The 27,159-nt window shown below is 44.8% G+C and overlaps 1 protein-coding gene across 1 annotated transcript in view; it reads left to right on the top strand.

Annotated features, from left to right (window-relative positions):
* The window catches only part of xgb (x globin), a 72,065-nt gene that overhangs the window by 18,176 nt on the left and 26,730 nt on the right, over positions 1–27,159 (top strand). Inside the window, exon 2 of the mRNA XM_078533464.1 lies at positions 22,520–22,627. Within this exon, the coding sequence (XP_078389590.1) occupies positions 22,520–22,627 (108 nt within the window). The remainder of the gene's footprint in view (positions 1–22,519; positions 22,628–27,159) is intronic.

Genomic DNA, 27,159 nt, shown 5'->3' with positions numbered 1-27,159 from the left:
TGCCCCCCCCCGCCTTCCCCGGAGCCCTGCGTATCTTTTTGCCTTTTCAAGTATTTCTCCAACTGCCCCTTTGAAAGATCCTATTGAATCTGCTTCCACCACCCTTTCAGGCAGCGCCTTCCGGACTGTAACAGCTCCGTGCTGTCCCTTTAAAAAAAAATTCTAACTTCCCATCTTCGATCGAAAAGCATTATTTCCTTGAAGTAGCTCATGACACGGTTCGTTCAACTGTGAAAATCTGTTTCCAGAACAGCAGAGCGTTAATAACTTCAATAAATTCCGGTGACCCCCACATCCGCAGAATTAATTTCGAAAATATGTCTTGTCCCAGGAGGTTGCGAACCACTTTTTGTGGTGTCCGATTTCTGACATAATAACAGTAACTGCATTTCAAAAGCACTTCATTAGCTGTAGCGCGTGGCGGGGTGTCCGTAGGTTTGCGGAAGGCACCATAGGAAGGTCAATTTTGGGAGTGCGTGTCCACAGGTCCCCCGGAGGTGGCAAGGACAGGCAGATAAAGTGGTCAAGAAAGCAAATGGAATGCTTTCCTCTATTGGGCGAGGTATCGAATACAAAAGTAGGGATGTAGTGCCGGGACTGTATAAAATGCTAGTTAGGCCACAGCTGGAATTGTGTGCACAGTTCTGGTCACCACAAGACAGGAAGGACATAATTGCTCTGGTGAGAGGACAGAGGAGATTTATAAGAATGTTACCAGGGCTTGAAAATTACAGCAATGGGGACAGATTGGATGGGCTAGAGTGCTTTTTCTGGGATCAGAGGGGTGACCTAACTGAGATGTACAAAATGATGAGGGTCCTAGATAGGGTAGACAGGAAAGATTTGTTTCCCAAAGCTGAGGGGTCAATTTACCAGGGGGATAGATTGAAGGTGATTGGTAGAAGGATTAGAGGGGACAAGAGGGAAAACTGTTTCACCCAGAGGGTGGTGGGTGTCTGGAATTCGCTGCCTTAGTTGGTGGTTGAGGCGGAAACGCTCAACTCATTTAAAAGGTACCTGGATCTGCATCTGAAGCTCTGTAACCTGCAAGGCTACAGACCGGGTTCTGGGAAGTGGTTGGCTAGTTTCTTTTTTGCTCTTCCTTTGGCCGGCACAGACAGGATGGGCTGAATGGCCTCTTTCTGTGCCGTAACTTTTCTACGGTTCTAAGTTTGTTCATTTTATCCGTTCTGTTGCAAACTGCTTGACTGAACATGATTGAAGGGGTAACACTCTGTAGAGCATCCATATGCTCCTTAACACTGCAATGTGCCTTAATTCTTTAGGAATATGTCCCAACTGACAGTGCATAAAAACATTTCCAGGAACTACCCTCTGTTCCCTTCAGAACCAATAACCAGTTAGCCTGCTTCAGGAAGCTGAGGCAGGGTAACTCAGTCAAGAAATAAATTGATTCACATTCTGTGCATCTTCTCTTTGGCCAATTGAGAGAAAGTTCAGGCCATTCACCTGCCCAGCCCCCAGCTCAGCATTCAACCCCAACCAGACAGAGTAACTGTTCCCAGTGGCATCAGAGCTAATGCCTGGACTATCTGACTACATTCCTGACACTTCACCATACGGACTCCAGCGGTTCAAGGAGGCAGCTCACCACCACCTTCTGAGGGACACTTAGGGATGGGCAATAAATGCCTAGCCAATGAGGTCCACGTTCTATGAATGAATAAAATCAAGTGTGCGACAGAGGGGCTGCTGCACTGTCGGAGGGTCAATACTGAGGGAGTACATCACTGTCAGAGGGTCAGTACTGAGGGAGCACTGCACTGTCAGAGGGTCAGTCATAAGGGAGTGCAGCACTGTCAGAGGGTCAGTACTGAGGGAGTACATCACTGTCAGAGGGTCAGTACTGAGGGAGCACTGCACTGTCAGAGGGTCAGTCATAAGGGAGTGCAGCACTGTCAGAGGGTCAGTACTGAGGGAGTACATCACTGTCAGAGGGTCAGTACTGAGGGAGCACTGCACTGTCAGAGGGTCAGTCATAAGGGAGTGCAGCACTGTCAGAGGGTCAGTACTGAGGGAGTGCAGCACTGTCAGAGGGTCAGTACTGAGGGAGTGTTGCACTGTTGGAGGGTCAGTACTGAGCAAGTGCTGCACTGTTAGAGGATCAGTACTGAGGGAGTGCTGCACTGTCAGAGGGTCAGTACTGAGGGAGTGCTGCACTGTCACAGGGTCAGTACTGAGGGAGTGCTGCACTATTGGAGGGTCAGTACTGAGGGAGTGCTGCACTGTCACAGGGTCAGTACTGAGGGAGAGCTGCACTGTCAGAGGGTCAGTACTGAGGGAGTGCTGCACTGTCGGAGGGTCAGTACTGAGGGAGTGCTGCACTGTCAGAGGGTCAATACTGAGGGAGTGCAGCTCTGTCAGAGGGTCAGTACTGAGGGAGCGCTGCACTGTCAAAGGGTCAGTGCTGAGGGAGCACCGCACTGTCGGAGGGTCAGTACTGAGGGAGTGCTGCACTGTCAAAGGGTCAGGACTGAGGGAGCGCTGCACTGTCGGAGGGTCAGTACTGAGGGAGTGCTGCACTGTCGGAGGGTCAGTACTGAGGGAGTGCTGCACTGTCAGAGGGTCAGTACTGAGGGAGCACTACACTGTCAAAGGGTCAGTACTGAGGGAGCGCTGCACTGTCAGAGGGTCAGTACTGAGGGAGCGCTGCACTGTCAGAGGGTCAGTCAGTACTGAGGGAGTGCTGCACTGTCGGAGGGTCAGTACTGAGGGAGCGCTGCACTGTCGGAGGGTCAGTACTGAGGGAGTGCTGCACTGTCGGAGGGTCAGTACTGAGGGAGTGCTGCACTGTCAGATAGGCAGTATTTCAAATGAGATGTTAAACCAGCTGCCCTAGTTATTGGGCATAAACATTCCCACGGCCTCATTGAGAAAGAGGAAGGGAGGTTGCCCAGGTTACCTGCGTCACTACAGTGACTACAATTCCAAAGGCTGTCATTGAGATGCTTTGGGACCTGAAGCCCTGAAAGGAGCTATATAAATGCAAATATTAATGGTGATTTAAGCACAAACATTAATATATACTAATGTAAGTGTTAGTGGCAGTATAAATGCTGACATAAAGCAAAACTAATGTAAGCATTCATGCTAATGTGAATGTGGTTTTTACATCAGGCTCAGTTAAACCCCTCAGGGTGTATTCAGTATTAGTAAACAAGCTTATTATATATTCTATAATCCTATCTAACAAACACACGATGGGATTAAAGGGTAAGAACATTCTGTGCAATAATCGTTTAGCCTAGAATGCAACAAAAGATGTTCAGGCATTCATTGGTGCTGCTCAGCTTCCATCACGTTTCAGACTCTCTGTGTCGACACATTCACTGTTGTGATGCCACCAACATCGCAATGGGATTTAACAGGAGCAAAAAAGTAATCAGCAGTTAGACTAACAGGCTGCAAGAAGGTGTCATTTGATGCTGGACCTGTTTTCCACTGGTGTGGTTGCAGTTCAGGATCAGCAAGGCCATTATCCATGAACCCGCTCATTAAACCGAGGCCCCTCCTGCTCTCTTGGGTGGACATTCAAGATCCCACAGCCCCTTTCTCAAGTAAGACCTGTGGGTCAGTGGGTAACGCACTCAGCTTGAAGGTTCTCTCACAACGTTCCAGGTTCAAGTTCCACTCCAGGACTCGCGCGCGTAAATCAAGGCTGACGCTCCGTGAGGGAGTGCTGTCAGAGACGCTGTCTTTTGGATGAGATGTTAAACCGAGGCTGTGTCTGCCCTCTCGGGTGGGTGTTAACAATTCAGTGGCACTATTCCGAAGAAGAGTAGGGGGAGTGATGCCCAGTGCCCTGGCCAACATTCACCCCTCAGACCAACGTCACAAAAACAGATGACCTGGTCATGTTCACATTGCTGTTTGTGGGAGCTTGGCTGTGTGCACATTGGCTGCTGCGTCTCCTACATTACAACAGTGACTACACTTCAGAAGCACCCATTGGCTTTAAAGTGCTTTGAGATGTCCAGCAGTGGTGGTAAAGTGCTATACAAATGCAAGTCTCCTTCTCTCTTCCTAACCGTTGTTTCTGGGATCATACTGTGCACGCGCCTGCTGCTTTTTTCTGTATCACAGCAGTGGCTGCACTTCAAAATATCTTTCTTGGCTTTGACTCCTTGACCGCCCCTTCACTCCTTCTCCGAATAGACAGGGACACAACTAATGTAAGAACTGGGCACAGAGCAGGGCCGAGTCTGGAAATCCCTTTTCTATTCACTAGACTTATTGTAGTGGATTTGTGCGTGTCTGAGCTCCCAATGAAAAGCTTCACTCATTTCTGAAACTCACAGGGTACATTGCCCATCAGATCCCCGATTCTTCCCAATCAGAAAGGGCAACTCCGAAATTTGGCTGCCCCTTTGTCCAAAAGTAGGTGTGATTCATTTTTACTATTTTAAATATATAAAATTCTAAAGGGTAGATGCTGAGAAAAAGCTTGCCCCCTGGCTGGGGAGGGGGGTGGGGGGGATGTGGCGGGGAGGGTCTAGAACACAGGGTCACAGTCTCAGGATAAGGCGTCCGCCATTTTGGACAGAGATGAGGAGAAATTTCTTCACTGAGAAGGTTGTGAATGTTTGGAGTTCTCTACCCCAGGGGGCAGTCGACGCTCAGTCATTGAGTATATTCAAGACTGAGATGGTTAGGTTTTTTTGGATACTAAAGGAATCTCAGGTGAAGGTTAGAAGCAATCTTATTATGCACAACTTCAATAGACAGAATCAGGTTTGCTAATGTGACCTCTGTTAATTGCCTACACTGTTGCATTTTCCCAACACGTGCTGCAGCTGCTTTTATATCATTTATTTAATAAAAATATTGTGCCAGGTACTTCCTGTTTTCTTGATTTCTTGTCATGCTTTTCCATTTTTTGTCAATGTTTGCCATGCAACGTCACCGTTTCCCATTCAATTTTCCTATGTCAACCGTCACAGTGCAATTACAGAGTCTGGCCACCAGGTGGTGCCATGGTGTAAGTTTCTGAAACTTCACTCCCGACTCAATCACCAAGGGGTACAACTGTAAAGGAGGTGCAGGAGCAGAGGGACCTGGATGTATTTGTGTATAAGTCATTGAAGGTGGCAGGACAGGTTGAGAGAGCGGTTAAATAAACATACAGTATCCTGTATCAAGTTTTATCAAAAGGGATATAGATTACAAGCGCAAGCAAGTTATGTTGAATTTGTATAAGTCACTAGTTTGGCCTCAGCCAGGGTATTGCATTCAGTTCTGGGCACTGCACTTTAGGAAGGATGTGAGGGCATTAGAGAAGGGGCAGGAAAGATTCACGGGAATGGTTCCAGGAATGAGGAATTTCAGTTAAGTAGATAGATTGGAGAAGTTAGCACTATTTTCCCTAGAGAGAAGGAGGCTGAGAGGAGATTTGATAGAGGTTTTCAACATCATGAGGGGCCTGGACAGAGTAGACAGGGAGAAACTGTTCCCACTCATGACAGGATCCAGAATGAGAGGGCACAGATTTAGAGTAATTTGTAAAAGAATCAACAATGATACAAGGAGAAACTTTTTACACACAGTGAGTGGTTAGGGTTTGGAATGCGCTGCCTGAGAGTGTGGTGGAGGCAGATTCAACTGAAGCTTTCCAAAGGGAATTAGACGGTGATCTGAAAAGGAAGAATGTGCAGGGTTACGAGGAGAAGGCAGGAGAGTGGTAACGGGTGAGTTGCTCATTCAAAGGGCCGGTGCAGACAAGATGGGCCAAATGACCTCCTTCTGCACCATAATCAATCCTTTGATTCTGTGATTCTGTGGTGTTGTACATCGACTTACATTCATTGACTATGAGCAGTGTTATAGGAAAATTACAGATGCGAAAAATATGTATCTGTAATAAACTTGGAATGCAGGGCTAGTTTCTTGTAAGAATAAACTTTATTTTTAGACTCCTGATGAGGCTACGTGCTTGTCTCAAGCCCAAGGCTAGGAAGCTCCACGCCTAAGATTCCCCACCCTTAGGGCTGATTCATCTATACAGTCACATGAACCCCATAACAGTAAGAAATGGTTTAACATACAATCATTACATTCCTCCCCCTTTAACCCTCTTATTTACAAAAACATCTTTACCCATGTTATGTACAATTATATACAGTTCAAGCCATTATAAATTTAGTCTTTGAGGAGGTTTTTGGATTCGGGTAGAGCGATGCAACTCTACACCTGGAGGTTCTTCCATTGGGTTGACTTGAACAGGGGCTGCAGCATCAGGAACATCCCCGGACAATGGCAGTTTGGAATTATTTACTCCAACAGAGACGTCCAGTGTGTCTAATCTTTCTCGAGCTGGCACCTCAGGGGTCGAAGTTTCCACTATGATTGCAGGTGGATTAACTGCTCGGAGAGTTTCTTGACTTCTGAGATGACCCACGTGTTTCCTAACAATCCTGTTTTCCACTTCGAATTGATAAGATAAAGGTCATGTTTCAGAGACGATTGTTACTAGGGACCCATCTCGGTCCAGTTGCAAAATTCTTTTGCAAAAACTGTCTCTCCCACAGTAAACTCTCGACCTTTACTGTGAATATCATGATTCGCTTTCTGACTCCCCTGGTTTCTCGCCACCTTCCCCTCTAAATTTGGGAATACTAGACTCAATCTTGTGCAAAGTCAGCACTTCATTAACAATTCTGAAGGTGTTAAACCAGTGGTCACCTGAGGAGTTGTGCATTAGCTGAACAGGAATCTTGAAATTCGTGTTTCTAATGTTCCCTCTGTTAGTTTCTTCATGCCTGTTTTAAAGGTTTGTACTGCTCTTCCTGCTAACCCATTAGACAAGGGATGTCACGGTGCTGTTCTGATGTGTTTACTCCCATTTAGGTTCACAAATCTTGGGAATTCAGTGCTAGTGAAAGCTGTACCACTGTCTGACACAATAACTTCAGGTAAACCATAAATGCTGAAACTCTGGCGCAGTTTTTCAATTGTTCAATGAGGTGGTCTCATTTCAAACACATCCATCCATTTGGAATGTGCATCGATAATCACAAGAAATATGTGGTACCTAGAAATGGACCTACATAGTCTATATGTGATGTAACCCAGGGTCGACCAGGCCATTCCCACAGATGCAGTAGAGCTGAAACAGGCAACTTCTGCTGTTGCTAACCCTGGAGACAGCGTTTCACCATTTTTTCTATATCACTGTCTATACCTGGCCACCAGATATGACTCTGTGTGAGCATCTTCATTTTCGAAATACCTGATGCACACTATTAAGTTCCTCCAATAATGGTTCTCTTCCTTGCACAGGAATAACTACTGTTGCTCCCCATAACAAGATTCCATCTTGACAACTCAGTTCAGACCTACGTACAAAGAATGGTTTGAATTCTTCGGGTACTTGGGCATTTGACCATCCTTGTAATACCTGTTCACGGACTCTTGCTAAAATTGGATCCCAATTTGTCGAATTCTTTATCTGTCTCACGCAGTCAGGTGGAGTCCAGGAAATTCAACGCAAGTTCTACCTCTTGAGGTACTAGAACGTGCGTAAGGCTACCTGGCAAAGGAAGATGACTGAAGGCATCTACATTTGTTAAATGCATACCCAGACGGTGAATAAAAGTGTACTTGTATGCTGACAAAATTAAAACCCATCTTTGAATTCTAGCAGAGGCTATCGGTGGGATTGCCTTGTCTTTACTAATCAGTCCTGACAGTGGTTTGTGATCTGACACTACAGTGAAGGGTTGGCTGTGCAAATATTGATGGAACTTTTTTTAAACTCCAAGTATGATAGATAAGCCTCTTTTTCAATTTGAGAGTAACCCTTCTCAGCTGCAGACTGGGTTCTGGATGCATCTCCTATCACTCTTTCAGATCCATCCCCCATCTTATGTGACAATGTTGCTCCCACCCCATGGGGAGATGCATCACAAGTGAGTGTCAATTTCTTAGATGGGTCATAGTGCACCAGCAGACACGATGAGTGTAAAAGTTTCTTAACTCTTGTGAGGGCTTCCTCTCACTGTGCCTTCTAGGGCCATCGGTGGCTCTTCTTCAATGATATGTGTAATGGGGCTAACACTGTAAATAGATTGGGCAAGAATCGACCGTAATAGTGAACCATGCCCAAAAAAGACTTGAGCTCCGTAATTTTGGTAGGAGAGATCGCTTCTTTGATTGCCCTGACTTTCTCCTCTAATGGATGCAACCCTTGGGCATCCACTCGATGACCCAGATACGTAACTTCCTTTGCTAGGAAGGTGCACTTCCCTTTTTTTAAACAAACGCCAGCCTCCAAAAATCTCTTCAGAACCTCTTCCAGGTTGCCCACATGTTCTGCTTCTGTGGCTCCTGTGATTAGGACGTTGTTCTGGTACACAATAACTCGGGAAAGTCCATGTAGTAAGCTTTCCATGGTTCTTTGGAAAATCACACACTGCAGGGTAGCGTGTATATTGGTACAAGCCCTTTTGTGTTTATAGTGACAAAACTTCTGAATGTGTTGTCCAGCTGTAGCTGTTGGTATGCATGGCTCATGCCCAGTTTAGTGTAGAATCTTCCTCCTGCAAGTTTAGTTTACAGATCTTCAGTCTTTGGGATTGGGTATTTGTCTAATGTCACAGCCCTGTTCACTGTTTATTTATAATCTCCACAGCTGTAAATGGTTTGGTTTGGTTTTAGCACAGGGACTATGGGTGTTGCCCATTCTGTAAATTGGACTGGCTGTATTATTCCTAACTTCTCCAAGTGACATAATTCCACATCTACCTTTTCCCTTAGAATGTAAGACACAGGTCTTGCCTTAAAAAACCGGGTTGTTGCTTCAGAGTCCACGTATGTTTTAGATTGTAGACCTCTGATTTTCCCCAACTCATCTCAGAATAAATACTCTGTCATATTTTTTCAGCAACTCTGGAATTCCTCCTGTCTTGATCTGAAAAATTTCCAACCAGTTTAGTTTGATTTCTTTCAAACAATCACAGTCCAGAAGGCTGAGGCCTCATCCTGTTGCAACAATTATTGGGAGCTGAGCTGCCTATTTTCTATTCATTCATGGGGTGTGGGCTTCGCTGGCTGGGCCAGCATTTATTGCCCATCCCTAATTGCCTTGATGTTCAATGGTGGTGCTGAGCTGCCTTCTTGAACCGCTGCAGTCCATGTGGTGTAGGTACACCCACATTGCTGTTAGGGAGGGAGTTCCAGGCTTTTGACCCAGTGACAGTGAAGGAACGACCGATATATTTCCAAGTCAGGATGGTGAGTGACTTGGAGGGGAACTTCCAGGTGGTGGTGTTCCCATCTATCTGCTGCCCTTGTCCTTCTAGATGGTAGTGGTCATGGGTTTGGAAGGTGCTGCCTAAAGAATCTTGGTGAATTCCTGCTGTGCATCTTGTAGATGGTACACACACTGCTGCTACTGTGCGTCGGTGGTGCAGGGAGTGAATGTTTGTGGATGTGGTGCCAGTCAAGCGGGGCTGCTTTGTCCTGGGTGGTGTCGAGCTTCTTGAGTGTTGTGGGAGCTGCACTCACCCAGGCAAGTGGGGAGTATTCCATCACACTCCTGACTTGTGCCTTGTAGATGTTGGACAGGCTTTGGGGAGTCAGGAGGTGAGTTACTCAGTGCACGATTCTTAACCTCTGACCTGCTCTTGTAGCCACAGTATTTATATGGCTAGTCCAGTTCAGTTCCTGGTCAATGGTAACGCCCAGGATGTTGATAATGGGGGATTCAGTGATGGTAATGCCATTGAACATCAAGGAGCGATGGCTGGATTCTCTCTTGTTGAAGATGATCATAGCCTGACACTTGTGTGGCGTGAATGTTACTTGCCACTTGTTAGCCCAAGCCTGGATATTGTCCAGGTCTTGCTGCATTTGGACATGGACTGCTTCAGTATCTGAGGAGTCACAAATGGAGCTGAACATTGTGCAATAATCAGCGAACATCTCCACTTCAGACGGAAGCAAGGTGAAGCAGCTGAAGATGGTTGGGCTGAGGACACTGCTCTGAGGAACTCCTGCAGTGATGTCTTGGAGCTGAGATGACTGACCTCCAATAACCACAACCATCTTCCTTTGTCTATTGCCCTGTATGATACAGGTACAGAGGTGATGCCTTTGCCTGTATTGCTTATGTTTTTAACTGAGCAGCGGTTTTCTCCAAATTCAATGGCTGAGGTATTTAAAGATGTGTCCTTCTGCCACTGTGTTCGATGCTCCTGTGCCCACCTTCATGAGCAGAGGCTTTCCATTTACTTGAAGGGTAACAATGACTGGTTCAGTTTTCCTGGACTTCAGATTGTGTAGGGAATAAACGTCAGCCTCAGTAATTTCTGGCTCATCTATATTATGCACTTAATTTAGCTTCCTGATGTCTGAATGGCTGTCTTGATCTAGCCTTGCACTGTTTAACAACACGCCCTTTTTTGTGGCAGTGCTGGCATTCTGCCTCTTTAAATCTGCAGACTTTGGGTATATGATTTCCTCCACTTGATAACAGTTTAACTTCTGGGTTACTGGTGAGCTGCTTCCAGTATTTCTTTTTATTTTTCTAGTGGGTAGGGACTGTGTCCCATGGTTATGGCACAGCCGATGGGATTCGAACAACTCTTTTGGGAGTTGTTCAAATCCCAAAAGGAAACTTGAAACAACTGCCGCAACTTGTTTTGTAATTTGTATAAATTTCGAGATGCGTGCCTTGAGTTCAATAGTAATAAGACCATCAAGTCTTACAGGTTTTTACAAAACTAGATTAAACATTTATTAACAAAAAAAATGATTTTTAAGCACATACATATTGTCTACAAATTACTACTATAATAACTTCTAAATCCCCTACTTAATCTGACTCACAGTTACACTTTCATTAAGGCAACAGTAAGACACATAGGTTTCAAAGGACCCAGGCAAAGAAACATGAGGCCCTGAACCAGTCGAATTCAAAGTGAGTTTTCTTAACTTCAGTTCTTTGAAGACAGCAGCTTGAGGCATAGATGCTGAAGGCTTTTCACACTTGTAAGATCTTAAAATGCCTCCCCTTACACACAGCCTTCACTCCTTTACATATATTTTCCCTTCTGAATGCAATTTCCCTTTGCTTCACTATGCCTTTGGACTTTATTTTTCTGATAATAAAAATCTCTCATAGCACTAAGTTTTACCAGTAATCTTTGGGAAAATTAAACACACTGTTTCTAAACTTCACCTGGCTAGATGATATATTTCACCCCTCCTTTGAAAACAATCAAGTTTGGTTTTGAAGAGGGTACTCCCTCCTATCCAGCAACTACCACATCGGCCAGTTGAAGAGGAGAAGATACAATCCCTGATCACACAGCGACCACAGAGACTCAGACATCCTTTCACCGGTTTTATTCAAGCATATGCAAGGGAGCCGCAATCATTCCTAAGAATGACCCAGCTCCCAGATTAATTACATTTCACTACTTTTGTACTTTTTCTTATCATAACACATTTGAGTGCATTTGAATATATCCAATCGGTAACCGACACACAGTTACCATGTTAAAACTATCCTATTGAGTACATAAACATGTGATTCTGCTAACCAATTATTCTAAAGGGTGTATACATAATTATATTATCCAATTAACATTAAAACACGTACGCAAAGACCTTGGTTCTCACAACTCAAGACTGTTTGTGTTTCATTAAAGCCCCCTCTTTGTCCATTATATGTCTTCCCATATCTAAGCTAAAACCATCTGCCCCTTCCCTATGTGAGAGGGGAGTGCACTTAATCTAATTTATGTCCTTTTTTGTGTCTCCAGTCTGACTCTCAAGGCTGTGTAATGTTCATCTGGTAATCGTCAACTCTTAATATGTTTAGCAGCCATGTCTGCCTGGAGATTTTAAGTGTTCTTCAGTAAATTCTTACAGTGCTCTCTTTTAGCATTTTTAATTTTCCCCTAATAGTTTATTTAAAAATGCAAATGTACTTTTACACCTTACATTCTAAACTTCCCCCATGTTTACCATGTTTACATCAAAGCCTTCAGACCAGCTGCCTTTAATCCATTTAAGTCTCACACACACACACGCATATAGACACAGATACCACTATTTTACAATAAATTCCAATAACATTATTATATCTTCCTGACATGCCCCTCCTTATTAAAAAAACTGAACCGTCATAATTTAGAAGGATGGCTTCATTTTTATTAACCCGTCTTATACTATCTCCTATCCTTATCTATATACTTACACTATTACAATACCAGACACATGCATTAACATAACAACATATATACAAATCCTTCGTATCAACAGGATTCATTTCAGTTTCAGTGTCCAGGTTTTAAATAGTCCAATTTTCCCTTTCAGCTTCAATGCTTGATAATGCATCTGCAATCAAATTTTCTCGTCCCGCTACATGTATAATCTGTGGATTAAATGGTTGCCGTAATAAACTCCATCTGAGTAGCCTTGTACTTCTGTCTCAAAATTTGTCCAGGAACTTTAAAGGATTGTGGTCTGTATAAACAATTGTTTCTGATGAATTGTTTGCAAAATAAATCTCAAAATGCTGCAACGCTAACACCAAACCCAAAGCCTCCTTTTCAATCATTGAATATCCCTTTGTTATACATTCAACTTCCGTGAAAAATACCCTATTGGTTTTTCAATTCCATTGTCATCGTCTTGTAACAGTACAGCCCCAATTACTATATCACTTGTGCCAGTGGCCAACTTAAATTGCTTGGCGTAATTGGGTGCTGCCAACACTGGTGTCATAGTTAATACAGTTTTCAAACTGTCAAATGCCCTCTGATACTCCTGTGTCCATTGAAACTTATTGTTTTTTTAATAGTTCAGTCAGTGGAGCAACCACTTGGCCAAAATTTGGTAAAATTTTCCGATAAAACCCACTCATGCCCAGAAATCTCAAACCTTCTTGTTTTGTTGTAGGCACAGGGAAATCCACGTTAACCTTGATTTTCACATCTACTGGAGCCACCTTACCATGTCCAATGGTATGGCCTAGATGCGTAACTTGCGCTTTTGCAAATTCACTTTTAGCCAAGATCATCACCAAATTAGCCTCTTGTAATCAAGTAAATAATTCATCTGGATGTTGTAAATGTTTCTCCCAGGCCTTACTGAAAACTATCAAGACGTCAATATAAACAATTGCTCAGACCTGCAATTACTTTGTTGGTCGTCTTTGAAATGTTGCAGGTGCATTTTTCATACCAAATGGCGTCACTTTAAACTGATATACTCCATCTGGCATCACAAAAGCCAATATCTCCTTTGCTCTCTCTGATAACGGTACTTGCCAATATCTTCTCAGCAAGTCAATCTTTGTGATAAATTTTGATTGTCCCACTTTCTCAACACAATCTTCCAACCGTGGTATAGGATATGAATCCACTTTTGTCACCGTATTCACCTTTCGATAGTCCACACACAGTCTGTGTTCCATTCGGTTTCGGTACCAGTACAATAGGTGAACTCCAGTTACTGCAACCAGACTCAATGATATCATTTTGAAGCATGAATTCAATTTCGTTCTGTACTTGTGATAACTTTGCCGGATTTAATCCATAAGGATATTGCCTTAGCGAAGATGAACCTTCTACACATACATCATGTATAGCTAAATTTGCCCTTCCCAGTTTATTTCCACAAATATCTTTGTGTGACCACAGTTGCTTTTCCAAATTGCTTTGATCCTTGTCTGGAAGGTAACTCAATATTACATTTAAATTTTCAAGTATCCCCTCATTATCCAATTTGATTAGAGGAAAATTAATTTCAGAATCCTACATTTCTACTTCTTTCTCATTATCTACCACCACTAATACCACCTTTTGGTCATCTTCCCAGTCAAAGTATTTTTTAAGCATATTTACATGACACTGCTTCTTTCTTCTATCTGGAGTTTTTATTAAATAATTTACTTCACTCAGCTTCTTTTCAATCCTGTAAGGCCCACTAAATCTTGCCTTTAATGAGCCAGCCAGTACTGGTACCAGAACTAACACTTTCTCCCAGCAACTAAATAATGAGCTGTAGCTTTCCTGTCTGTTTTCACTTTCATCACTTGCTGTGATATCTTTAAATGTTCCCCAGCCAATTCACAAGCTCGGTCCAATCTCTCTCTGAAGTTTGATACATAATCCAGGAAAGTAGTTTCTGAATTTTGATCCACCAATTTCTCATGAATCAATTTCAGTGATCCTCTCGCCTCATGACCATAAATTAGTTCATAAAGACTGAAACCAGTCGATGCATTAGGAGCGTCCCTAATAGCAAATAACAAGAATGTAATTCCCCTATCCCAATCCTGTGGATAATTCCAACTATACGTCTCCATCATAGTTTTTAGGGTTTGATGTCATCTTTCCAAAGCTCCTTGTGACTCCAGATGATAAGCTGTTGACTTAAATTGTTTTATCCCCAAACTGTTCATTACTTCCTTAAACGGCTGTGACATGAAATTTGAACCCTGACCTGATTGTATTTCCTTAGGTAAGCCATATATTGTAAAAAAAATGTAGTTAACTCTTCCACAATTTTCTTTGTTGTAGTGTTTCTCAAAAGTGTTGCTTCAGGAAACCTGGTCCATCATTGTCAGTAAGTACTGATTTCCACTTTTAGTCTTAGGGACAGGCCCTACACAATCAATCATGATCTTAGTAAAAGGATCTTCAAATGCTCCCCCTCTCCCCCTCCCCACCAAACAGAAAGTTCAGCTCACAATAAAAGCTTGCCCAGGCTGTTTTCTCATATTCTTACATTTCTGCCTTCACGCCTCAGGAACCAACTCATATCCACTCAAAATAGCCTTTTTTGTAACCACATCGTGGTTCACCGACATTTCTTCTGACCACGAAGCATAAACCTCATGTGCTCTACCCACCAACCTGGGTTGTAACAACAATGTCCAGTTTTCCTGTGGCCGTCTCATTTGTTTAGCTACCTTCTCAAATGAAATAAAGAATGCTTTCGCACCTCTTTCCTTAAAATTTCGGAAGAGCTTGTACAAATTTAAACATCTCCCCATTGGGTTTTAGGTTAAAGGTTTTTTTCCCTCATCAGGACGTTCCTCAGCATCTGATGTCTCCTTTTTAAAATCCAGCTTTTTAAGCTGGTACGCTCGGTCTCGTTCCTTCATTCTCTCTTCCATTGCTAACTTTTCTCTCTGGAAATCGAGTTTTCGCATGTCCACTTCTTATTGGAAATAATCTCTCTTTTTCCCCTTCTTTTTCGTGCTGCCTCCAGTTCCAGTTTGTTCATTTCCAATTCTCTTTCCTTTTCGTTTGCCTCTAATTCAAAGTTTTCTCAGTTCCTTTGCTGGTTCAAATTCAAGCCTCTTCATTTCTAACTGAAGTCTCACCACCTCCAGCTGTGACTCACTAGCGTCAGGTATCACTTCCAACTTTAAATGCTGTGGTATACCTTTAATTATAACTGCTTTCTATAAACTCTGGGTTCTGGGACATGCACTGCTTTTCCTTAAACAAAAGCAAAATACTGCAGATGCTGCACTTTTCCTATTTTTCTTGCGACCTTGAAGGCAATGACATTTAAAAAATGACAGCCATCAAAACAGCCTGTGAGCGGGCAAGGCACTGCGAATGTTTCCCCAAACTGCTGCCAACGTCGGTTATTTAAGGCCACGGGGGCTGATTTCAGAGCTCCAGTGTTGCAAAGTTGCTGACAATGCTTCTCTGCACAAAAACCAAACACCCAAGAAAACAGCGAATCCTGCTGCTCTGAAATCGGCGCTACGACCCCACACAAATACTGAACCCACAATCACTGGGCCTGGCATTTCCATCGTGGTCTCAGCACTTTCCAAACCGCTTTACAATCAACTAAAATGCTTTTGAAATGTTGTCACCCGTTGGAAGGTAAGAAACGCAGCGGCCAAATTTGCGCACAGCAAGATCCCACAACCCCCCCCCCCACCACAATGTGATCAACAGTCAGAGAAGCTGTTTTAGTGGTGTTGATCTAAGGGTAAATATTGGCCCGGGCACCAGGGAGAACTCTCCCGTTCTTCTTCAACATAGAGGCGGTGGGATTATGTACATTCCCCTCAGAAAGCAAACTGGGTTCAGCCAGCAAGACTAGTCTGAGCCTGGGGAAGGGGCTGGACTGGGCCAACTCCTCTGCGCTTACTGGTGCCAGAACAGAGTTAAATTTGGCAACATTTCAAATCCACCATGAGAAACTGTGTGGAAGGACGTTCGTTAACTGAAAGATTCGCACTCCAAATGCAGGCTTTTAGGGAAAAAAAATACAAAATTGATGTTGAGTGATTGTCAGAAAAATGACATATAAAGGAGCCTTGGAGGAGCAGAGGGACCTGGGTGTATATGTGCATAGATCATTGAAGGTGGCAGGACAGGCGGAGAGAACAGTTAATAAAGCATGTAGTATCCTGGGCTTTATTAATAGGAGTATAGAGTACAAGAGCAAAGAGGTTATACTGAATAAGAAACTTGTTAGACCTCAGTTGGAGTATTGTGTACAGTTCTGGGCGCCACACTATAAGAAGGGTGTGAACACATTGGAGAGAGTGCAGAAGAGGTTTACAAGAATGGTTCCAGGGATGAGAAACTTCAGCTATGATGATAGATTGGAGAGGTTGGAACTGTTCTCCTTGGAGAGGAGAAGGCTAAGAGGAGATTTGGTAAAGGTGTTCAAAATCATGAGGGGGGCTGGACAGAGCAGATAGGGTGAAGCTGTTCCCATGCCTAAAAAGATCAAGAATGAGAGGGCGCAGGTTTAAAGTGATTTGCAAAAGAAGCAAGTGTGACATGAGAAAAAAACCACAACGAGTGGTTTGAGTGTGGAATGCACTGCCTCGAGGTGTGGTGGAGGCCAGTTCAATCGAGGCATTCAAGAGGGCAATAGATGATTATTTGAATAAAAACAATATTCAGGGTTACAGGGAAAAGGCAGGGCAATGGCACAGTTATCATCATGGAGGCTGTGATCATTGCTGGCACCTTCAACCTGTCACGGGAATATTTGCATTAACATCAGCAAGTATGTGTAGATACATGTGTGGACCAACACAGGCAAACTTACCTAACAAAACAGGAACTTACCAAGAACAGAAATTTATTTAGTCACATCATCATTGTGGTCACAGCTACTCCCAGATTTAAAGGTGAACCTCGCCATTTCACCTCCTTAAAACTTCGCTGCATTAGGCACCCTAGGGTCGTGGGCAGTATGTCTTCATTTTCAAAGCCTGTGTCATAAGCTGGTGAAGCCAATCATTGCCCATTATTGTGCCCTCGTAGAATGAAGCTGGACAAAATTTGCCCCCGGTTTTACAGCGCAGTAAGATGCCATCACCCCTTGCGTCAGCTCTTCACCTCACTCCCACCCCTTGTCCTCTCCCTACCGCCGCCAACCCCCACCACCCTACCCCCACACTCCCACATCACTCCAGCTTTAATTTCCTTTTATTTTTAAGTATACAGTTATACTGGGAATTAGTGAGACCACACCTCGAATACTGTGTGCAGTTTTGGTCTCCTTATTTAAGGAAGGATGTAAATGCGTTGGAGGCATTTCAGAGGAGGTTGACTAGATTGATACCTGGAATGAGTGGGTTGTCTTATGAGGAAAGGTTGGACAGGCTGGGCTTGTTTCCACTGGAGTTTAGAAGAGTGAGGGGTGATTTGATTGAAGTATATAAGACCTTCACAAGGTGGATGTGGAAAGGATGATTCCTCTTGTGGGTGAGTTCAGAACTAGGGGGCACTGTTTTAAAATTAGGGGTTGCTCTTACAGGACAGAGATGAGGAGAATTTTTTTCTCTCCGAGGGTTGTGCGACTTTGGAATTCTCTGCCTCAGAAGGCGATGGAGGCGGGGTCATTGAATATTTTTAAGGCAGAGGTAGATAGATCCTTGTTAGGCAAGGGGATCAAAGGTTATCAGGGGTCGATGGGAATGTAGCACTTGAAACACAAACAGATCAGCCATGATCTTATTGAATGGCGGAGCAGGCTCGAGGGGCCGAATGGCCTACTCCTGCTCCTATTTCATAAATTTGTATGTTCATATTTAGCCACCCCACTTTTTAAAAGATATTCTAGGTTTTTTTTTTCTGATAAATCATTGGTTATAGGCACCACCAGGAGTATTTTGGACAGGCCTAGACACGAGCCTGATGTTAGAAAGGGGACAGGGGAGGCCTTGCAGGATGTTACCAGGGATGAGGGACTTCAGTCATGAGGAGAGTTTGGAACAGTTTCAGCTGTTCTCCTTGGAACTGAGAAGGTGAATTGGTGCCTCTGATAGATGTTACCAAGGTGATGAGAGGTTTTTTAGAGCAGGTCAAGGAAAATCTGTTCCCTGTAGCAAGTGGGTCAATAACCAGTGGCTATTCTTTCGTGGGATGTGGGTGTCACTGGCTGGGCCAGCATTTTTATTGCCCACCGCTAATTGCCCTTGAGAAGTTGGTGGTGAGCTGCCTTCTTGAGCCGCTGTAGTCCCTGCGGTGTAGGTACACCCACAGCGCTGTTAGGGAGGGAGTTCCAGGATTTTGACCCAGTGACAGTGAAGGAACGGTGATATATTTCCAAGTCAGGATGGTGAGTGGCTTGGAAGGGAACTTGCAGGGGGTGGTGTTCCCATCTATCTGCTGCCCTTGTCCTTCTAGATGGTAGTGGCCGTGGGTTTGGAAGGAGCTGCCGAAGGAGCCTTGGTGAGTTGCTGCAGTACAGAATCCTGGAACTCCCTCCCTAACAGCACTGTGGGGGTACCTACACTACATGGACTGCAGCGGTTCAAGAAGGCAGCTCACCACCACCTTCTCAAGGGCAATTAGGGATGGGAAATAAATGTTGACCTAGCCAATGACGCCCACATCCCATGAATGAATTAAGTAAAACATCTTGTAGATGGTACTCACTGCTGCTACTGTGCGTCGGTGGTGGAGGGAGTGAATGTTTGTGGATGGGGTGCCAATCAAGTGGGCTGCTTTGTCCTGGATGGTGTCGAGCTTCTTGAGTGTTGTGGGAGCTGCACTCATCCAGGCAAGTGGAGAGTATTCCATCACACTCCTGACTTGTGCCTTGTAGATGGTGGACAGGCTTTGGGGAGTCAGGAGGTGAGTTACTCACCACAGGAATCCTAGCCTCTGACCGGCTCTTGTAGCCACAGTATTTATCTGGCTGGTCCAGTTCAGTTTCTGGTCAATGGTAACCCCCACAGGATGTTGATAATGAAAAGCACTGGACAAAGATCCTGAGGGCAGATGGAGAGAAATGTTTTTACTCAGGGAGTTGTCAGGTTTTGGAACACTTGACCTGAAAAGGAGATGGAAGCTGAGCCCATCAATAATTTTAAAAGGGAATTGGACCGGTGCTTGAGGAAGAAGATCTCACAGGGTTACTGACAAAAAACAGGGGTGTTGGACTAAACACGACTGTTCTTTTCAAAGAGCCAGCACAGGCACGATGGGCTGAATGGCCTCTCCCTGTCCTGTGATTTCCTATGATTTTTGGCTCCCTCACAGTTTTCTGGGGGAGTGCTCCCCAGTCGCCCTTGTAAAACCTTCAGTTTTCTTGGTGCCAATTTTTAAAATCTATGCTCCGGCCTGTGAAAACGCCCCCCTTACCCCTTGGAGTTTTTAACCCTTCCATCCGGCCCCCTCTTAGCTTTTGCTGCTCCAGAGAAGCAAGTCTCCCTGGCCTCGCCTCATTAATCCCATTAGAATCTCTTACAGAAAGCAAATAGCCAGGATAAAATGGACGGCAAAAATCAAGAAAGATACAACTTGCATTTCTGTAGCGCCTTTCACAACCTCAGGACACCCCAAGGTGTTTTACAGCCAATTACCCACTTTCAAAGTGTAATTCTCTGTAATGTAGGGAACAGGTGACCAATTTGTGCACAACAAGCTCCCACAAACAGCAATGGGATAACGGCCAGATAATCTGTTTTTTGAGGGAGAAATATTGGCCCCAGGCCTGGGAGAGAACTCTCCTGCTCCTCTTCAGAATAGTGCCATTAGAATTTTTATGTTCAACGGGCAGGGCCTCAGTTTAACATCTCATCCAAAAGACAACGCCTCTGACCCTGCAGCATTCTCTCAGTGGGAGTGTCAGCCTGGGTTTTTGCACTCAAGTTGCCGGAGTGGGACTTGAATCCACAACCTTGTGACTCAAAGGCAAGTGTGTGACCCACTGAGCCAGTCAAGAAAGGACACAGTGGGGTTGGGTGGGGGAGTGGGGGGTGGGTGCGCTAGGTGGTGGTGGCAGGGCAAGTGGGAAAGAGAAGGAAATATTAGAGGTTTTGGGTGTGAGGAGGGTGCTTCATGGACAGTCCCCTAGATAATCTATATCTTTACATTATATATAATATGTACAGTACAAACACTTCCTAACCATCACATTCAGAAATCCATTTTTAATGCAAATTTCTGCATCACTCTCTTGAAAATAAACAACAAAGAAACAAAGGAATCATTTGCTACATCCAGAAACGAGCAGCAAGTTGGAGACACGTAATATCTGGAGACTCTTTGCAGACCTTCACAGTAATTACTCCCTATGTAACTCACAGCGTTGGGATGAATTATATGTCCTGGCCTTAAAGGGACAGGAGCCTACCATTTAACAGCAGGATAATGCATTGTGGTTTGAGAAGTAAAATGGTCCTTTAGCTAAACAACTGACACACTGACTCACTGTCGGCAGGGCCATGGAGGAGCTGCTAGTATGTGTGGAAACATTGGTAGATCTTGTTCTGGAACTAATGAGTGTTTGCCGCACTTCAAAATATCCAGAAAGTATTGAAGAAAAATACTTTGTCTCACCATAGAACCATAGAACATTACAGCACAGAAAAACAGGCCATTCGGCCCTTCTAGTCTGTGCCGAAATATTATTCCGCTAATCCCATTGACCTGCACCCAGTCCATAACCCTCCAGACCTCTCCCATCCATGTATCTATCCAATTTATTCTTAAAACTTAAGAGTGAGCCCGCATTTACCACGTCAGATGGTAGCTCGTTCCACACTCTCACCACTCTCTGAGTGAAGAAGTTCCCCCTAATGTTCCCCCTAAACCTTTCCCCTTTCACCCTAAAGCCATGTCCTCTCGTGTTTATCTCTCCGAATCTAAGTGGAAAGAGCCTACTCACATTTACATCACGTTGATGTTACTGATCTTGGAGACCATTTGGCAATTTGTACTCCAAAGGAAAGCGTCAATACTGGAATTGCCTTCATGATGTATCTATTCATGGCCTTAAAGGACAGACTGAGATCCAAACAAAGATTATCCTTATACATTGCACATGAAAGGCCGGATTTTCCCCCAGAGTCGTGGTGACTCCTTGGAGTTTCCAAAAAGGTGGGCAGGGTCCGGATGTAGAAATCCTGCCCCAATTTCTGACAGATCCCATTTTTGCCAGTAGGGTGGGAGGGTGATTCACATATGGGGTAAACTCAAATTCGCTCCCTATGCTATCAGTGTTGAGTTCAAATAGACCCCATTTTGGCTGTTGTTGTGGGCCTTAACCCACAGCGTGGGAGTCACAAATTTATGGAGTAAACATAAAGACTCTTGAAGGGTGGATGAGATCTGTCATGATGTGAAGTTATTGGAATTCCCAGCGTTTAAAATGAAAAAATAGCTTGCTAGTGGAAGTGAAAGGCTCTAGCAGTTACAACAGCTGTTTGTTGACGTTTCCTTCAGAGCTCTTTATGAATGTTTGACTGATTACCAGAATTATAATTATCTCAGCAGGGGAGTTCTAAATTCACAGGTTCATTGACAGTTCAAAGATATTATTAAAGGATTAGAAGTTTGTTTTTATCAGAGATTAACTGCTTGAGGCAATTTTAAAAGTTTGAATGAGCTTTCATGGATGGGATTTTTTAATATAGTGAAGGCTGTATTACAATTTTAGACTTTTATTTTATTTCATCCTAACATGGCTCCCGAGGTCTGCCATGGCAGATGCTAGCTGAGTTGACATGGAGGATGCAAGGTTAATGGGGGTCAATGGGGGGGGCATGTGTTGGCATTAAGTTGACATGGGGGCTTATAAGGGGCCATGGGGATGGGTGGGGAACATGGATTGACATGGAGGGTATGAGGAGCATGAAGATAGCATAGGGAGTGAATTGGGGTCGATGGGCTATGAGGGGCGAGGGCTAGAGGACCTAAGATTTAACGAAACAACTGGGTCAAAGTCCCAGAGAACCGAGGCAGCCTTTTAACCAGGCCACCCCTCTGATCGCCTCTGATCTGCTGCGGGGGTGGTGGGCCCAATTCTAACCTGCACTTTTCACCCCCTGCGCCCCCCCCCCCGCCCTACAACCCCCAGAGTGAAAATTGGGTCTGACGGGGCGCTTCCTGCCATGGTGAGTAAATTTCCCAACTCGAGCTGCCTGCCTAGGTAGCGCAAGTCCAGCCCTAATCATCTGTATAACCTCAGCCTGCCTATTATGAGCAATGCCAAGGGCGGTGGGGGGGAGTCAGTGGACAGGTTAACTCTGAAAGGTGTTGCTCTCTTTCAGGCTGTTTGAAACCCACCCTGAATGCAAGGATGTCTTCTTCCTCTTCCGTGACATAGACGATCTTCAGCAGCTGAAGATGAGCAAGGAGCTGCAATCTCACGGACTCCGGTCAGTAACCTTAACGTCAATGGGGCAATTGGAGGGCTTTAATCTGCTGACTGTTTTCCGGGAGTAGGAACCTCATGGGTGGGGAGGAGAGGGGGAATGCATTTGTTTTCTTTTATATAATCGCAAGTGTTACAAAAGTTATTTTTAACACAAGTCATTGTGCTTGCCATATAGTTCAGTGACCTGGAGCTCAAGATTCAGGGACATCTCTGGATCTGTCCCATGATGTAATAGAATTATCTAACCACAAATAAAAAGAATGACTCGCATTTCTATAGCACCTTTCACAACATCCAGATGTCCCGGAGCATTCTTTTTTCAAAAAATTCATTCCTGGGATGTGGGTTTCGCTGGCTGGGCCAGCATTTATTGCCCATCCCTAGTTGCCCTTGAGAAGCTGGTGGTGAGCTGCCTTCTTGAGCCGCTGCAGTCCATGTGGTGTAGGTACACCCACAGTGCTGTTAGGGAGGGAGTTCCAGGATTTTGACCCAGCAACAGTGAAGGAACGGTGATATATTCCCAAGTCAGGATGGTGAGTGGCTCGGAGTGGAACTTCCAAGTGGCGGTGTTCCCATCTATCTGCTGCCCTTGTCCTTCTAGACGGTAGTGGTCGTGGGTTTGGAAGGTGCTGTCTAAAGGATCTTGGTGAATTCCTGCAATGAATCTTGTAGATGGTACACACTGCTGCTACTGATCGTCAGTGGTGGAGGGAGTGAATGTTTGTGGATGGGATGCCAATCAAGCGGACTGATTTATTGTGGATGATGTTGAGCTTTTTGAGTGTTATGGGAGCTGCACTCATCCAGGCAAGTGGGGAGTATCCCATCACACTCCTGACTTGTGCCTTGTAGATTGTAGACAGGCTTTGGGGAGCCAGGACGTGGGTTACTGGTCACAGGATTCCTAGCCTCTGACCTGGTTTTGTAGCTATAGCATTTATATGATTAGTCCAGTTCAGTTTCTGGACAATGGTAATCGCCAGGCTGTTGATAGTGGGGGATTCAGCAATGGTAATGCCATTGAATGTCAAGGGCGATAGTTAGATTCTGTCTTGTTGGAGATGGTCATTGCCTGGCACTTGTGTGGCACGAATGTTACTTGCCACTTGTCAGCCCAAGCCTGGATATTGTCCAGGTCTTGCTGCATTTTGATGCCAGTGTTGTAGCTGTACTGGAACAGCTTGGCTAGGGGCACGGCAAATTCTAGCGCACAAGTCTTCAGTACTATTGCCGGAATATTGTGAGGGCCCATAGCCTTTGCAGTATCCAGTGCCTTCAGTTGTTTCTTGAAATCACGTGGAGTGAATCGAATTGGCTGAAGACTGGTATCTGTGATGCTGGGGACCTCCGGAGGAGGCTGAGATGGATCATCCACTCAGCACTTCTGGCTGGAGATTGTTGTAAATGCTTCAGCCTTATCTTTTGCACTGCTGTGCTGGGCTCCTCCATCATTGAGGATGGGGATATTTGTGGAGCCTCCTCCTCCAGTGAGTTGTTTAATTGTCCACCACCATTCACAATTGGGTGTGGCAGGACTGCAGAGCTTAGATCTGATCCATTGGTTGTGGGATCGCTTAGCTCTGTCTATCACTTGCTGCTTATGCTGTTTGGCATGCAAGTAATCCTGTGTTATAGCTTCACCAGGTTGACACCTCATTTTTAGGTATGCCTGGTGCTGCTCCTGGCATGCCCTCCTGCACTTTTCATTGAACCAGGGTTGATCCCTTGGCTTGATGGTAATGGTAGAGTGGGGGATATGCTGGACAATGAGGTTACAGATTGTGTTCGAGTACAATTCTGCTGCTGCTGATGGCCCACAGCACCTCATGGATGCCCAGTTTTGAGTTGCTCGATCTGTTCGAAATCTATCCCATTTAGCACAGTGGTAGTGCCACACAACACGATGGAGGATATCCTCAATGTGAAGGCGGGACTTCATTTCCACAAGGTCATTCCTACCGATACTGTCATGGACAGGTGCATCTGCGGCAGGCAGGTTGGTGAGGATGAGGTCAAGTATGTTTTTCCCTCTTGTTGGTTCCCTCACCACCTGCTGCAGACCCAGTCTAGCAGCTATGTCATTTAGGACTCAGCCAGCTCGGTCAGTAGTGGTGTTACTTAGCCACTCTTGATAATGGACGTTGAAGTCCTCACCCAGAGTACATTCTGCACCCTTGCCCCCCCCAGTGCTTCCTCCAAGTGATGTTCAACATGGAGGAAGCACTGATTCATCAGCTGAGGGAGGGCGGTACGTGGTAATCAGAAGGAGGTTTCCTTGCCCATGTTTGACCTGATGCCATGAGACTTCATGGGGTCCGGAGTCGATGTTGAGGATTGCCAGGGCAAATCTAAAACCAATGAAGTACTTTTGAAATGTAGTCACTGTTGTAATATAGGAAACCTAGCTGCAAAGTTGCGCACAGCAAGATCCCACAACAGCAATGTGATAATGACCAGATAATCTGTCGATGTGATGTTGCTGGTTGTAGAACATCCCGCGGTACTATTTTAAAAAAAGCGTTCTCCATGGTGTCCTGGGACCGATATTAATCCCTCAACCAACAGCCGTAAAACCAGTTTGCCTGCTTATTGTTTGTGGGTGTTGACTGTGCACATATTAGTTGGTGCGTTGCACACAATACATTAAGTGTCTACACTTCGAAAGTACTTAAAGACCTGAAAAATACCCTGGGACAGCCTGAGGTTGTGAAATGTGCTTTGGAAAAGTAATTCTTTCTTTGCTTTCTGACAAGTTCAAGCAAGTAAAGGATCAGATTTGGTTCCAATGATCCCTGTTAACTGTTAGCTGAGCAATTGTCATTCAGCCCGGGGGGGGGTGGATGCTGTTGCTGCCACCAGCCCATGTTGCATCTTCACGTCACTGGGTCAGTACCCTGAATTTCCCGGCGTAACACCTTCAAACAGCAGCAACAACACAAGAACTGCAGCAGTTCAAGGCAAGGGTGGACAACCTGTGTGCGATTAAGTGGCACCTAAGCTCCTGGGAGAAAAGCCCAAATCCAGTCCCCTGTCACTGAATGAGAATATCAGAACATTAAACGCTGAAAAGACACATTTTCAAATGTACAAAAGGAACAACGAGACCAGAAAGCCAAGGAGGCACATAAAAGTCTGCCCAATACTTTCAACAGAATAGCAGGAAAGCGAGGGCAATTATGGAAAGGCAAATTGCACCTAATTTCTCTCAAGCTGTTCCATTTCAAGGTGATGGATGAAAGTGCAGGGAGGTTTGTAAAGAGCTGCATGTGGTGAAGTCATTTCAAAGAGCCATGAAATGGCAGAGTTGCCAACATAATTCTCCACAAGTCAAGACAGGAAAAATTCCACATAATTTTTATTACTCTAAAATCCATTAAGTGTCTCAACAGCAAGACATGTTCTCAAGAAATGAAATGTTGTATTCTGGGCGTGAATCCTCGCAATTAGGGTAGTGGGAAGCCTACAGATGTAACACCCTCCCCACCAGCCCCCCCCACCGCCAACTCTGCCCATCAATATCATGTCCTCAGGATGTGCTTCAAAACAACGAGTTGCTTTTGGAGTGTTGAGTGTTTTGAGGCAAAAGCAGCTTTTGATTTGTGTTATCCAAAAATTCGATGAAGGGGTTTGATTTAGACAATAGACCCCGTTCACCTAACGTGTTTGGTGCAGACCTGGTTGAGAGTGTTTTCTGCAATGCAGTCAGAACTCCTATACAGGATACCGAAGTCATGAGGAGTAGTCAGTGTAGGTTTGCAGAACTAGATGGCCAGGATATATATCTGCTACAATCCTCTGAGCTTTTTAACTGAACTGGTCAATGAGAACAAGCACCTTGAATTTTTCAATCAGCACTTGATTAGGGTCAATATCTATAAAGATGATTGAGGTTTAAGAGGAAAGGTTGGGCAGGTTGGGCCCATACCCATTGGAGTTTAGAAAAATGAGAGGTGATCTTATTGAAACATACAAAATCCTGAGGGGGCTTGACAGGGTGGATGCTGAGAGGGTGTTTCCCCTCATGGGGGAATCTAGAACTGGGGGGAGGGCACAGTTTCAAAATAAGGGGTCTCCCATTTAAGACAGGGAGGAGGAAGAATTTCTTCTGTCAGAGGGTTGTTAGTCTGTGGAATTCTCTCTCCCAGAGAGCAGTGGAGGCTGGGACATTGAATACATTAAAGGCTGAGTTAGACAGATTTTTGATCGACAAGGGAGTCAAAGGTTATGGGGACAGGCAGGAAAGTGGAGTTAAAGCCACAACCAGATCAAGCCATGATCGCACCGAATGGTATAGTAGGCTCAATGGGCTGAATGGCCTACTCCTGCTCCTATTTCTTATGATCTTATGCAGGTAGTGGAAAATGAGTTAGTTGGATTGAGGTTGCTTCAGGACTAGATAGTAAATGGAGGGAGCTTGCTCTGTGGGGTAGGTGCTTGGAAATGGCTATTGGAGTCCAGTGAGGTTATTCTGCGACTACTGATGTCATCCTATACTTAAATGGTGGAGACCAGAAGGCACTTACTCAGTGCCCC

This window comes from Cetorhinus maximus, chromosome 32, assembly GCF_964194155.1.
Source record: "Cetorhinus maximus chromosome 32, sCetMax3.hap1.1, whole genome shotgun sequence".
Classification (NCBI taxonomy): Eukaryota; Metazoa; Chordata; class Chondrichthyes; order Lamniformes; family Cetorhinidae; genus Cetorhinus; species Cetorhinus maximus.
Note: the sequence above shows the minus strand (reverse complement) of the source record. Positions and strands in the feature narration are given on the sequence as shown.